Raw genomic sequence first — 13,088 nt, 5'->3', positions numbered from 1 at the left:
ACAGCTCTAAATTCTCAACTTGGCATATGTCCTTAATATCACACAAGCACCCTGCCCCAGTCAGTGCACTTTACAACTGTGTCGATCTGGGGAATCCTGTGGCTTTATTTATTCTAATGTTTGATTCTCCTTTGACTGTCCGTGTTTTAAAACAGGAAGCTCTCCAGAGTGTCTGTTTGGATCTTTTAACTTGTATTTCACCATTATTTTAAGTTATTTGTTTTCCTTAGAATAAAAATAATTCTCATTTGAAGAAAATTTGGAAAGTTCAGAAACAAAAGCAACAGGAGAGAGAGTCCTATAATCCTGTGGCTCTAAGCCAGTCACACTTAACATTTGAGCATTTTCCAATCACAGTTAATGTTTGGGCATTTGGGATTTTTGTTGTTGTTTTTAACTTCCCTTTTAGTGGTTTGATCTATTTATTTTTGTACCTTTTGATTTTTAAACAATAGTTGAGACACTGTTGTATTGAGTTATGTTATATTCACATATATAGGAATTCTGATCCTGTGTATATAATGTATAAACACCATGGCAGGAGATAATTCAAGCTCTGAATCAGCAGCCAGGTGCTTGTCCTACTGTGAGCAGTCTGTCTTTCTGCTCCATAGGTGGGAAAAGCCTGATAAAAACCCTAGGGTATAATTCAATCTCTCATTGGCTTATCCCTCAAATTTTTTCTTTAGATTTTTCTAGAAAATGAACCAACATATCAAAACTGGTAAAATTACTTTGCATACACTATACATTGTGTTAATTTTATGAACTTTTTTTTAAAAATATGCTTTGTAATGTAGAAGACGTGGTATACTTTCTAATTAATTAAAATTTTGTCTTACAGTGCAGAAACCATAGCTATTCTTCAGGATGCTCCGGCCTGTTGTTTGCCTCTTTTTAAATTTACAGATATCTATGAAAAAAAGTAAGTTGGTTATTATTTACCTACCCAGTCAGTACTGACGGGTGACTTGCATGCAGAAACCATGGTAGCAATTCAGGGAACTGCCAGCCTCTTGGAGGAAAGGAAACAGTGTTGTTCTGATTTAAATTTTGAATTTAACATTCATTTTAAAAACTTATTTTTATCAAAATTAGTCTTTAATCCCCAAACCCTATTCTTTTTTTTTTCCTAATCTAGTCCTTTTAGGTTTTTTTAAAATTAGTTTTATTCTCAGCAGCAGATAAGACAGAGGTGGGGGTGTTGTTCCAAGGATGTGTGGAGAGAGCACTGCAGGGAATGCAGGGGTCTGAGGCTACATGTGGTCTGAGGGTGAAGTGGAGATTGCTGGTGGCTGCAGAGCCATCACTGTGGAGTCCTGTGGATGACATCTGGGAGGGAAGGGGCAAGAGTCTAGAGGACGAAATAGCAGGTGCAGCTGTGGCTAACCTGGCTGTTTTCCTCATGGAGGAGCTGGGACCACATGGGGCACCTGTTCGGGGAGAGGGGCGCTGGTAGAGGGCAGTCAGTGCAGATGGGATGGTAGGGCACTGGGAAGGAAGCACTGGATAGACGGGTAGCGTGGTTGAACTCACCTCCAGCCAAGCCCCGCCGTGCTTAATCACCTAGTGCTCACATCAGCCCTGGGGGGTACACATTGGCATCACTCCACAGGTGAGAACACCAAGGCCTGGGTTGGGTTTATGTCTTTCAAGGGTCACGTGATGTCAGCTTAGCTCTGTCTGCCTCCAGAGCTTGGACCCAAGTATGCAAGTTGCAAGTTAGAGGGTGACTGAGTTGTCCAGTCTCAGAGAATGTAGGCATGTAGTTGGGGCACAGGAGAGTGACAGTCTCTGGAAAGGAGCATGCTTGTGACGGCAGAGAGCAGGTGGTGGCAAGAGGTAACAGGGATTTGGAAGTGAGGAGGGCCACGTTGAGAGAGGTCATGTTCGATAACTTTCCTTCTGACAGATAAAGCAAGGGTGTTTACACAAACTAGGCAGGCATAGTGGAGAGGCTACCAAATGATATGGTCCTTGTGCTGGGCACTGAGCCAGAGAGGAATGACTCCAAGGATACCAGGCATCACTCGGTTGGTAGTAAATAAATTCACAGTGATAATATAGGTAGACTTTTTTGGTACCAGGGATTGAACCCTGGTACAAAAGGTTAAGTGTGGCTCTTAAACTCCAAGCCACATCCCCAGCATCCCCAACCTTTTTTATTTTTTATTTTGAGACAGGGTCTCTAAGTTGTTCAGGGCCTCACTAAGCTGCCTAAACTAACCTTGAACTTGGGATCCTCCTGCCTCAGCCTCACAAACCACTGGGATTATAGGCTTGTGCCTCCATACCCAGCTAAGTTGATCTTTGATGAGAGGAAGAAGCATATTATTTTTAACCCCTGCTGTCCTGGAGATTGAACCCAGGGGCAGTCTACCACTGAGCTGCATCCTTAGCCCCTTCTCTTCTTTATTTTGGATGGTGTCTCACTGAATTGCCAACGTGAGCCTGGAACCTGGCAGTCCTCTTGCCTTGGCCTCCCAGTAGCTGGCATTGCAGGCGTGCCACTGCCTGGCCAGGAAACACTCTTGGTTATAGTCCTTTGTTTAAATGGGACAGGTGTTTCTGTACAAAGAGCAACATTCTAAGTTAGCATCTCTCTCTCTTTTTTAGGTTTGGACACAAGCTGAATGTGTCAGATTTATATAAGTTAACGGACATAGTCGCAATCCGTGAACAAGGAAACGGGCGGCTGGTGTGTCTCTTACCCAGCAGTCAGGCCCGCCAGAGCCCCCTGGGGTCTTCCCAGTCACATGATGGCTCCTCCACGAATTGCAGCCCAATTATATTTGAAGAATTAGAGTACCATGAGCCTGTCTGCCGACAGCATTGTTCAAATAAAGACTTCAGGTATGCACATGTTTCCCTTAAATAATCCTTTTATATGAGACTGTGGAACTTCTCAAGTTAATTACCCTGTGAATGTTTTAGAACTACAAGGATTCTTAACCGTTTTGTTTTCTCTTCTGCAGTGAACATGAATTTGATCCAGACTCCTATAGGATTCCTTTTGTGATTCTCTCTCTGAAGACGTTTGCACCCCAGGTCCACAGTCTTCTCCAGACCCATGAGGGCACCGTGCCTTTATTAAGGTGAACTGCGTCATCCTGCTGTGGGTGTGATGCCTGAGCTCTCTGTGTCAAAGAAAGTCTGGCCTTTCTGACCACACCACACACTGTGGAGTGCTTTGCCCTAATGTTTTTAGCCTTTCAGTTGAATTGTATCTGAAGTGGGATCTACTCAGTATTTCAGCAACAAAATTTGTGGTTGTGCTGACGTTTACAAACAAACAGGACAGTTTATTCTCTGGAGGAAAGAGATGTATGTAAGTGCAGTAATAGAAATCTGCACAGTGGCTAGGAAAGTGCACACATCCTCAACTACTTGGAAATTTTAAGACCTGAAAGAGAAAGGTGATCTTCAGGAGTCCATTCAACCACTGCATAGAGGGCTTACTACAAAAGCCAGTGCAGGACCCAGCAGCCCTGATGTCCCTGCTGCTGAAGCAGAGTAACTGACCAGGAACTCTGGAGCCTTAGAGCTAAGACCTGCTCCTGGAAAACTGCCCAGGAACTTCCAGTACCATCAGAATGCATCATGAGGCCAGTGTCACTGCAGTTGCCTCCTTGGGACCCAACTTTAGCATTCAAATCCAGACGTGGGCTTTTAAACAGAAGTTACTTAGTGACCGACAACTTAACCTGAAGCCTCCTATTTAGAGGGTGCTTTGCTTTTCTGTTATTTTATTTCACCCTCTTCCCCTCCCACTTCAGCTTTCCAGATTGCTATGCTGCAGAGTTTGGTGACCTAGAAGTAGTGCAGGAGAACGAAGGGGGCGTCCCCTTGGAGCACTTCATCACCTGCATCCCAGGTGTGAACATCGCCACCGCGCAGAACGGCGTCAAGGTGGTGAAGTGGATCCACAACAAGCCCCCACCTCCGAACACCGGTAGGTGTCCATGACCCCAACTCATAGACCCTAGCCTTTTAAAAACAGGCTCAGGTGTTTGAGGAAAATATCTCTTGATGTGGGTTTATCTTTGAAACTCATTTTGGTTGACGTTTCTTTCTTTGATAAAGGTGAAAATGACTTTGAACAACAAGGACTTAGGACCTCGATTTGGGCAAGTTTTTGAATTATGGGCATGCCCTGTGTTGCTACTGTCAAATGCCACTACCTGTGGGTGGCACTTTAAATTGTCCCTTCATGTGTATGTGCACTTCCTTCTTTATGGCCACCAACATGTCCTCCCTTCTCCTCCCACTTCCCCCAGCCAACAGGGGACAAGGCAGGTCAGTCAGGGAATTCTGCCCAGGCGGGCAGCTCTTGGAGGAGAAGGTGTGTGCCGCAGTCCCTTACTGAGTCCCTTCTCTTCCCCCTAGTCTGAAGCTTGCTCAGGGCTGTGGACTATCTGCCTCTCCTTTCTCTTTCCTATGTTGTGAGTCCACAGCTTCTTCCACCTTCCTATAAAGATTTCCATAGAATTATTATCATTTTTATAATGTTTTTAGTTTTCAATGGACTTTTATTTTACTTATTTAGCAGTGCTGAGAGTCGAACCTAGTGCCTTACACATGCTAGACAAATGCTCTACCACTGAGCTACAACCCCAGCCCTGTGGTTTTTTTTTTTTTTTTTTTTTAATTAAAAACTTTTTCACTCAAGGTAGTATGACCTGTTCCTTACTCAGTTTTATGTCTTGATAGTTTTGTAACATTACTGCTTTCCATGGTTTTTTGGTTAACATTTTCAGCTCCACTCTGGGTTAGTTACCACCCTCTTTGGGGGCTCCTTACCGAGTGTTATGACATTGTGGGAAAGTGTGTTCCACATGACCAAGGTACAAATGGGTCTTTGAAATGCACCCTGTGTGTGAACTGGAAGATTTCTCTGCTTTCACTTCTACTGTAAATAACCTTAGTGAACTGTGCTTTACTCTGGCTACTAAACTTTATGAGAATTAGTAGAAAAGGTTTGCCAGCCTTAAATCAGCTGGACTCGCCAGATGGCTGTGTGGGACTGCGGACAGAAGCAGGCGTGAAGTGGTTCTTCGGGTTCCTCCGCCTGCTCATGGTTGAACTCATGCTGGAAACTGGAAAGTTCATTACCTTCTTTTCAACTGATGAAATGCATCCTGCCTCAGGCATGTCATTTCTTTCTCTAGACCCGTGGCTTCTGCGTTCAAAAAGTCCCGTGGGGAACCCGCAGCTGATCCAGTTCAGTAGAGAAGTGATCGACCTGCTGAAGAGCCAGCCGTCCTGCGTCATCCCCATGAGTAGCTTCATCCCGTCCTACCACCATCACTTTGCAAAGCAGTGCCGGGTGTCCGACTACGGCTACGCCAAGCTGATCGAGCTGTTGGAGGCCGTGCCTCATGTGCTGCAGGTAAAAGTGCTCAGGGGTCGTTTGCAGACAGGAATGTTCCCTCATGGATTTGGCTACTCCAGGCAAAGAAACAATATAGATAGTAAGCTGATGTCTAAAAAAATCAATTCTGATCAAAATAGCCTGTAAAAGTGTTGTCCAAAGTGCAGGAAGCATACACCAGCTGGCTCCTCAGGTGTTGAGGACCGTGGACACCTTCCCTCTAGTCTCTGTAGACTGACGCCATCCCTACAGAGTTCTCTCCACAGTTGTTCACTGCTGCAAGGGAGCTGCTGTGGACATCCCAGTACTTATCTGTGGGTGCCTCTGTGAAAGTCGAGGGCTTAGCCTTTCTTGTGAGTGAGTTGGAGACTGGTTATGGGGCGGGAGCGAGGCATTGCACCCTGTGAAGACTTTGCCCATTAACTTACAGCGTCAGAGTAGTTTCCCATTTTTAAAAATGACTTGAAAAGCTTTTGCTGTCTTTTAAAGTCAAAATTAGCTGTTCAGATTGACAATATACTTTTCATTCTGTGCTCCTGACTTTGGGATGTGCAGAACCAACACAGTCCAAGGCAGGCGGTTTTCTTGTGACTGTTGATGCTTTGTTGATTACTTGGGTGTTTCACATGGTGGACATTATATATGAAGGGAGTTACTCTCTGAGGGTAGCGGCAGGAATGTGCAGCAATGAAGCCAGTATCTCCTGTGATGTAAGTAATCGAAATATTTGATTTGCAGATTCTTGGAATGGGCTCCAAACGTTTGCTGACCCTCACCCACAGGGCTCAAGTGAAGCGCTTTACTCAGGATTTACTAAAACTCCTCAAATCCCAGGCCAGCAAGCAGGTCATTGTGAGAGAATTCTCGCAGGCTTATCATTGGTGAGTTGAAGAGAAGTAAAAATTGAAGGCAAACATTTCAAATTACTTTTTCTTCCCCCAGAGTCTAAGTGGTTATCTAGCTTTCCTATTAATCACTCTTGGAAAACTTGTAGTTACTGTCATGATGATTTTACTCATTCTTTACCATTTCTGGTGTTGTACCTAGGTGTTTCTCAAAGAACTGGGATGTTACTGAATACGGTGTTTGTGAGTTGATTGATATCGTATCAGAGATTCCAGACACAACCATCTGCTTGTCCCAACAAGATCAAGATATGGTGATTTGTATCCCCAAAAGAGGTACATGGCTCACATTCCCTGAACACACTATCCTTCTCAGTAGGGATTTTAAAGTGGAATCGTTTAGGTTTCCCCTCTCTTTCATGGTTCCTGAGGATTCCATGGAAAGTGCAGTTTGAAAATTGCCATGTACCTGGCTGTCCTCGTGTTCCTCAAAGTAGGTTCTTGTCACAAGGGAAAGCACACTGGTTTGTTGTTTTTTTTTTTTGGAATTCACTCCAAGGGGAAAAAGAGTGTAGCTGACACTTTCTTAAAATGCAACCCTCTCCCAGCTGTGGCTGTGTAAGCTGCAGTGACCCAGCTCAGGGTCTGTCATGCAGCTGTTGCTTGTGTCTTCTTAACTCTGAGCACTTTACCATGCACAGCTGAGCAGAGAAGAAAACTTGAGTGTTATGTTTTGTCTCCTCAATTTGGATGATTCCAGTTGAGGTCTGGGAGGTGGGATAGTTAAATCTACATATCATCACGCTCTCCCACTGTTACGGATCCGTGATGCTTAAACTGGGCTTCTGCAGAACACTGATGTCCATGAATTCTAGAGCTGAGTAATGTCAGTCTTTCTCCAATTCTAATTTAAAAATTAGTAGAAATAGCCAGGCACAGTGGCATATGCCTATAGTCCCAGCCATTTGGAAGGCTCTAGATTACCTTTTTATGCAGAGATCTGTTGGAGTATCATGTTCACACAGGGTGGAGGAGGCAGTGACATGCCCAGAGGCAACGCTGTTTCTACTGTCAGGTGCATACTCGTGTATTCATGGCAGACCATAATAGTGTCATGCCTTCCCAGTGTTCTGCCCTTGAACTCATGTGAGAACCACTGGCAAAGAGGAAAGAGTGCATGTATTTAAGTTGTGTGTGTTTGGAAGGCAAAGATGTCTGTCTTGTAGACTCAAAATAGGACTTACTGCAGCGTGGGTGTTAAACCCAAATGGATACAAAAAGACTGTGACCTACATTTTGTTTTGTTTTTAAAGAACGTACTCAGGATGAAATAGAAAGGACAAAACAGTTCTCCAAGGATGTTGTTGATTTGCTGCGTCACCAGCCCCACTTTCGGATGCCCTTCAATAAGTTTATTCCTTCCTACCACCACCACTTTGGCCGGCAGTGCAAGCTCTCATACTATGGGTTTACCAAACTACTTGAACTTTTTGAAGCCATACCTGATATTTTGCAAGTGAGTGAAGACATTCTATTTTCCTGAACAGTGTATAGGGAATTGTTTTTTTTATTTTCAGGATCTATTTTCCTGGGAAGTGAGGATTTATGAAACAGTATGACAATCTGAAATATTCCCATCAGATAAGCTGTATTGTCTGCTCATTGGTATTTTTGGTTAATGTGGTTTTCTTCTTAATAAAGAATTATGTTTCAAACTCTCTAGGATAATTACTGAGAAAAGGATCAGGTAATTTGGTTTCTTAGGCTGGATATTCTCTCATGAGCTCCATCCAAAACCCTGTGATGGGGGCTGGGGATATGGCTCAGTTGACAGAGTGCTTTCCTTGCATGCACAAGGCCCTGGGTTCAGTCCCCAGCACTGTGTGTGTGTACGCGCGCACACACACACACACCAAAAAAAGAAAAAAAAACTGTGCTGGAGGTGGGGTAAGCGTAGGAAATGACAGCGATGCTAAGCTGCGGAGTTGATTTCTGTGGTTGATTTTATTAATACTGTTGGACTCCTAAAGTGCTTTTAAAAATTTTATTTTCATAAAATGTACATGACAGAATCCACTTTTATAACCTTGTTTTGGTATACATTTTAGTACTAAGTACATTCCTCTTGTGAACCAACTTCCAGAATTTTTTCATATTGCAAAACCGAGCCTCTGTCCCCCTTAAACAACACTAACATTCTTTTTAATTCCTAATTGTATATATTTTTTGTGCCGTTTAGTTTCAGAATTTTACTTTGTTCAGTCTTCTTCCTCTTCTCTTCCCTATTTGTTTCCCAAGGTATTAGAATGTGGAGAAGAAAAAATCCTTACTTTGACAGAAGTAGAACGATTCAAAGCTCTAGCTGCCCAGTTTGTAAAACTTCTGCGGTCCCAGAAAGATAACTGCCTTATGATGACAGATCTGCTTACAGAATATGCCAAGACTTTTGGTTACACGTTTCGTCTCCAAGACTATGACGTCAGTTCAATTTCAGCTCTGACGCAGAAACTGTGCCATGTTGTAAAGGTAAAGAGGGGATTCTTCATGGAATAGCCCTTGTGGCATAGTCCTCATTGGCATGTTTAGCGTTTGCGTTTTTACCTTGTACCACTTGCTGTTGCTACACAGTTGTTTTGTGTGTTATTAGTACCTTATTAGGCTTGCCACTGTAGGTTTCTGGTCTTCCTTTTATGTGTTTATTAATGGCCTTGTCAAGGTAGTTCCTCTTTGAGTTGATGGGGTCACTTTTTATCCCATGGTGTGCATTCTCAGCAAGGCAGACCTAAAGTTGAATCCTTCCAGACAGATTTTTGTCTCCAAGGTTTATGGGAAGCTATAATCATGTATCTCTTCTCTCCTCTAAATCCCCACTCATTTGGGAGTAGATCTGGGCAAGCCGAGGCTCAGAATTGCCTTCATTGCTGCTGCAATTATATCACAGGGCAACTTCCTCCCCTTGCCTGCCCTGAACTGCCCCTCCCAGGTCGAGGCAGAGCAGCTGTGCAGTTTCCAGGCCACCTCCAGCACAGGACCAGGAAAGTCACCACCAGGGGGAAGAACTAGGAAGGAACCAGGAAGTAGGGGCACCCCAGGCACAGGTCCAGGAGGGGTCTGGTTGCATTCAGTGAGTTGGAGGAGGTAGACCAGCACAGGAGTGGGAAGGAGTGACCAGAGGGCAGGACACAGTGGGAGAGCGGATGTGGCAGAGCCAAGGAAGAGGAATAGTCAGCAGTGTCCCGTGCTTCTGGTGTTGCTGGGGAAGGCAGTGACAGTGTCGCTGAGATGTGGGGACAGAAGCCACAGTGAGCAGGTTGAGGAATGAGGAGGGGAGGCCATGGCGGTGGTCTCCACACTTCCTGGTGGTGGCTTGTGAAGGAGGAGGCAGGGAGGAGCAGCTGGGACTGTGGAATGGTGAGGCCACTGAGGGCGGGCTGGCTTTTGATTGGGGGTTTTGAGTCTTGAGCATGTTTGAGAGCCGCTCAGCAGGATTCACTTGAGAGGAGAAGATGAATACCAGGGCAAGAGAGAAAGGTCCACCGGGTGGCATCCTCAGCAGGAAGGATGGCTCTGACCTTCATAATTGACGAGACGGAGGAGTGACGGGGGTGCTGATGTAAGTGCACGTTTGTTGTCAGGGAAAGGATGGCATTTTCCCATCCCATGGCTACTGTCTAATCAAGTGGAAGGTACGATGAGTGCTTAGCAGCGGAGGAGAGACCAGCTCGTGATGGAAAGGTGTGCAAAAGGCCTGAGTCGTGGAGAGGGAGGGCGGCATGACCCTGAGGTCAGGTGGGGCCTGGGAGTGCTGCGAGTTCCCTGGAGTTGGACTCTAGACTGACTGTGGAGACGAGCATGGGGTGCAGTCGCCTGGGTGTAGGCCCAGGGGTGCTCAGCAGACCATTGACAGGAATGTGGATGAAGGAATGGGCTGCAGTGCCAAGGTGGCTGGGAGAGGAAGGTGAGGAAAGGACAAGGACATGACACAGGAGGTTCCGGGAGTCGGTGGGGAGGTTGAGGAGAGGTGCTGAAGGCAGAACAGTAGGACCTGCTGGGGCCCGCCCATCGTTGGTGCCCTGGAGGGCTCTGGAGGGCTGAATGGCCTTGGGGATGGGTCTGCAGTAGAATTGGGTACCGAAGGTGGCCCTGGAGATGAGAAAGTTAAGGGCTGGAAGGCCCTGGTGTGGGCCCAGGGTGCTCAGTGGCCTGCACAGTGGGAGGTGTATAGGGAGACTCCAAGCCGTGGCTGCAGACTCATGACCGAGGTCAGCTGGTGGGAAGGGTGCAGCCCTGCTGCCCACCGTCACCTGTAGACACTGCTGGGGGTACTGCATCACAGACTCCCCAAGTGGCCTGAGATCTTCAGATGAGCCTGCGAGTGTGTTCTGAACCTTGGTGCTTTCCAAAGCTCCTGTGCTGATTCTCATGCATACACGAGAATCAAGACAGAATCTAAACAGCTTCAAAGGAGCAGGGTTGGGTGTGGTTTGGTTTCTTAAAAGGCAGCAGTGATATAGTGGTGCAGGCACCCAAGAAGATGACTCCCAGGCCCTTGAATTTGTATCTGCAGATTGATTCTGTCCTATCTCTGAGCAGACAGTCTGTTCGGTTCCATACCGTGGAATGGGAGTCTCCTGTTCAGCTCTGAGTGCACCCAGAACCAGACTGAGATGCACGGTTGTGAGGCTGGCTCCTCACTGCCACCCACCTCTCTCTGCCCTTCAGACTCCAAAGTCCCAGAGTGGACTATCTTCTTATTACTTGTCCCTCATTGTGGGCATGGAGTTCTTTGACACTTACAGGGAAGCCAAGTACATGGAGACCAGCTGTAAGAGTAAATGCTGCTCAGCCTTAAGGGTGCCTAAGCAGCGGGACCTTCACGTGAACACTGACTGCTCTGCTTACAGTAAAGGCCTGTGGGCAGACTCACCCCCACCCAGGGCCTGCTCATCTCAGACTCCAGGTGCCTGTTTCTGTACATGGCGTTTTGTTTTGTTTAAGTATTTTTTTAGTTGTTGATGGACCTTTACTTACTTATTTATTTATTTATATGTGGTGCTGAGAATCTAACCCAGTGCCTCACACATGCTGGGCAAGCGCTGTGCCACTGAGCCACCACCCCAGCCCTCTGTACTCGTTTTGGTCTCCAAATGATAATGGGTATCTTTTCCACAAAGTTTTCCTCCCAATGCACTTCATCACTTTAACCTTTCTTTTTCTTGAAAATCTAAAATAATTGAGTAATAGACACGTGAGATGAAAATGCCAGCTTTTCAATTAGAACTGACTAGAAAAACAGCTTGCCTTGTGGTCAGAGGGGCCCTCTGCCACTCCTCGGTCTAACTTACTCCTCCCACCTCTCCTGTGAGCATAGCAACCCTTTACCCACAAGCCTGAGCCAAGGCTGTTAGCTGCAGTCTTGCCATGGGGACAGGGGAGTGGGAGGAAAGGCGGGAGGGAGTAGAGTGGATGGACACCAGCTTCTCTGTTATCACTCTGAGAGAAGTGGTGGTGTATGTGCAAGGTTTTGGTTAGGGTCCAGCAGAGAGGAAGAGAGTAACTTCTGCTGTGCTCTCATCCACAGAGTTGGACTGATATCCCAAAGAGGCTCAAGCAAACCTACTCACTTTATTTTAGTTTGAGAGAAAAAAAAAAAAAAGTTTGTTCCTCTGTTGCTTTCATTAACCAAAATGGAATCAGCTGAACTGGGTAATTCAGCTAGGTCATGTCTCCTAAGTTCAAGTCTGGTTCTTGGTTTTTCCCCAGGTTGCTGATATGGAATCTGGCAAACAGATTCAGCTGATAAACCGAAAGTCTCTGCGGTCCCTCACTGCCCAGTTGCTGGTGTTGTTGATGTCTTGGGAAGGAACCACCTCTCTTTCTGTCGATGAGCTCAAGAGACATTATGAAACTACCCACAGTACTCCTCTCAACCCCTGTGAATATGGATTCATGACCTTGACCGAACTTCTGAAGAGTTTGCCTTACTTAGTTGAGGTATGTGTGTGAGTGGTTTTGAGAGCTAATGATCTCCATCTTTCTGGATGATCTGTTGGTCTAGATTAATGCAGTGCATAGAGTAGAAAGGGACTCCAGAGATCTTCGAGACTGATGCTCATTTTATACATGAACACACTGAGGCCAGGGGGGGGCAAGGAACCCTGCTGGGGGGGGAGGGGTAAAGTCAGTGCAAAGGCCCTGCACTCCCGGTGTTTTCCCCAGTTGGATCTTGCTGGTGCTGCCTTCCTGAATCAGGTGGCATGTGTCAGAGTGTCAGGGGCTTAGCAGTGGAGGTAAGGGTTAGAAAGAAGGTTGGCTGGGCAGCCTTCCAGCAGTGGCACTTCAGGGTTGGAAGAATTTTAAGATAATATTTTATTTAGTCAATTTTATTCTCTGTAGAATTTTAAGACAGTATTTTATCTAGTTGGGCAACAAATACAAAAACCTAGATGTGGTCAGAGGGGCCCTCTGCCACTCCTCGAGCAAGTAGGTGAGATCCTAGGAAAAAAAATCATCCAGTTCAACTCTAAAGGAAGTTAAAAATCAGGCTAATCACTATAAAAGAGACTATAAAGATCCTTCAACTTTCACCACTGAATAAGGTGCCAAGCTCTGTTAATTGTGTATTCTACCAACATTGGTTCTGGGTAACACTAATGATGCTTCAGGACACAGACTTTGATGACCAACAGTTAAGTTTGGGAAGTATCCCTTCTCTTGGAGATTCCAGTGCATATTGAAGATTCTGAAAAGGTTTATGATTTTTTTAAAAAATCTGCAACTCAATAGGAGAGAAATGGTTTTGTGTGTATGCGCACGCTGCTTCTTGTCTTTGTTACGTTTTTAAAGAACGCTGACACCCTCCTGCATCCCCA

The 13,088-nt window shown here is 45.7% G+C and overlaps 1 protein-coding gene across 7 annotated transcripts in view; it reads left to right on the top strand.

Annotated features, from left to right (window-relative positions):
- Marf1 (meiosis regulator and mRNA stability factor 1) overlaps positions 1 to 13,088 on the top strand; it is a 37,817-nt gene that overhangs the window by 16,798 nt on the left and 7,931 nt on the right. For all 7 annotated transcript variants that reach the window (XM_071605612.1, XM_027940448.2, XM_027940447.2 and 4 more), the window contains exons 13-22: positions 845 to 925; positions 2,617 to 2,853; positions 2,976 to 3,095; positions 3,777 to 3,952; positions 5,169 to 5,389; positions 6,110 to 6,252; positions 6,419 to 6,552; positions 7,530 to 7,732; positions 8,515 to 8,742; positions 11,980 to 12,210. In XM_071605612.1, coding sequence (XP_071461713.1) covers positions 845 to 925; positions 2,617 to 2,853; positions 2,976 to 3,095; positions 3,777 to 3,952; positions 5,169 to 5,389; positions 6,110 to 6,252; positions 6,419 to 6,552; positions 7,530 to 7,732; positions 8,515 to 8,742; positions 11,980 to 12,210 — 1,774 coding nt within the window. The remainder of the gene's footprint in view (positions 1 to 844; positions 926 to 2,616; positions 2,854 to 2,975; positions 3,096 to 3,776; positions 3,953 to 5,168; positions 5,390 to 6,109; positions 6,253 to 6,418; positions 6,553 to 7,529; positions 7,733 to 8,514; positions 8,743 to 11,979; positions 12,211 to 13,088) is intronic.

Source organism: Marmota flaviventris, chromosome 19 (assembly GCF_047511675.1).
Source record: "Marmota flaviventris isolate mMarFla1 chromosome 19, mMarFla1.hap1, whole genome shotgun sequence".
In the NCBI taxonomy this organism is placed as follows: domain Eukaryota; kingdom Metazoa; phylum Chordata; class Mammalia; order Rodentia; family Sciuridae; genus Marmota; species Marmota flaviventris.
The sequence above is the reverse complement of the archived record's forward strand: the minus strand, read 5'-3'. Positions and strand labels throughout refer to the sequence as shown.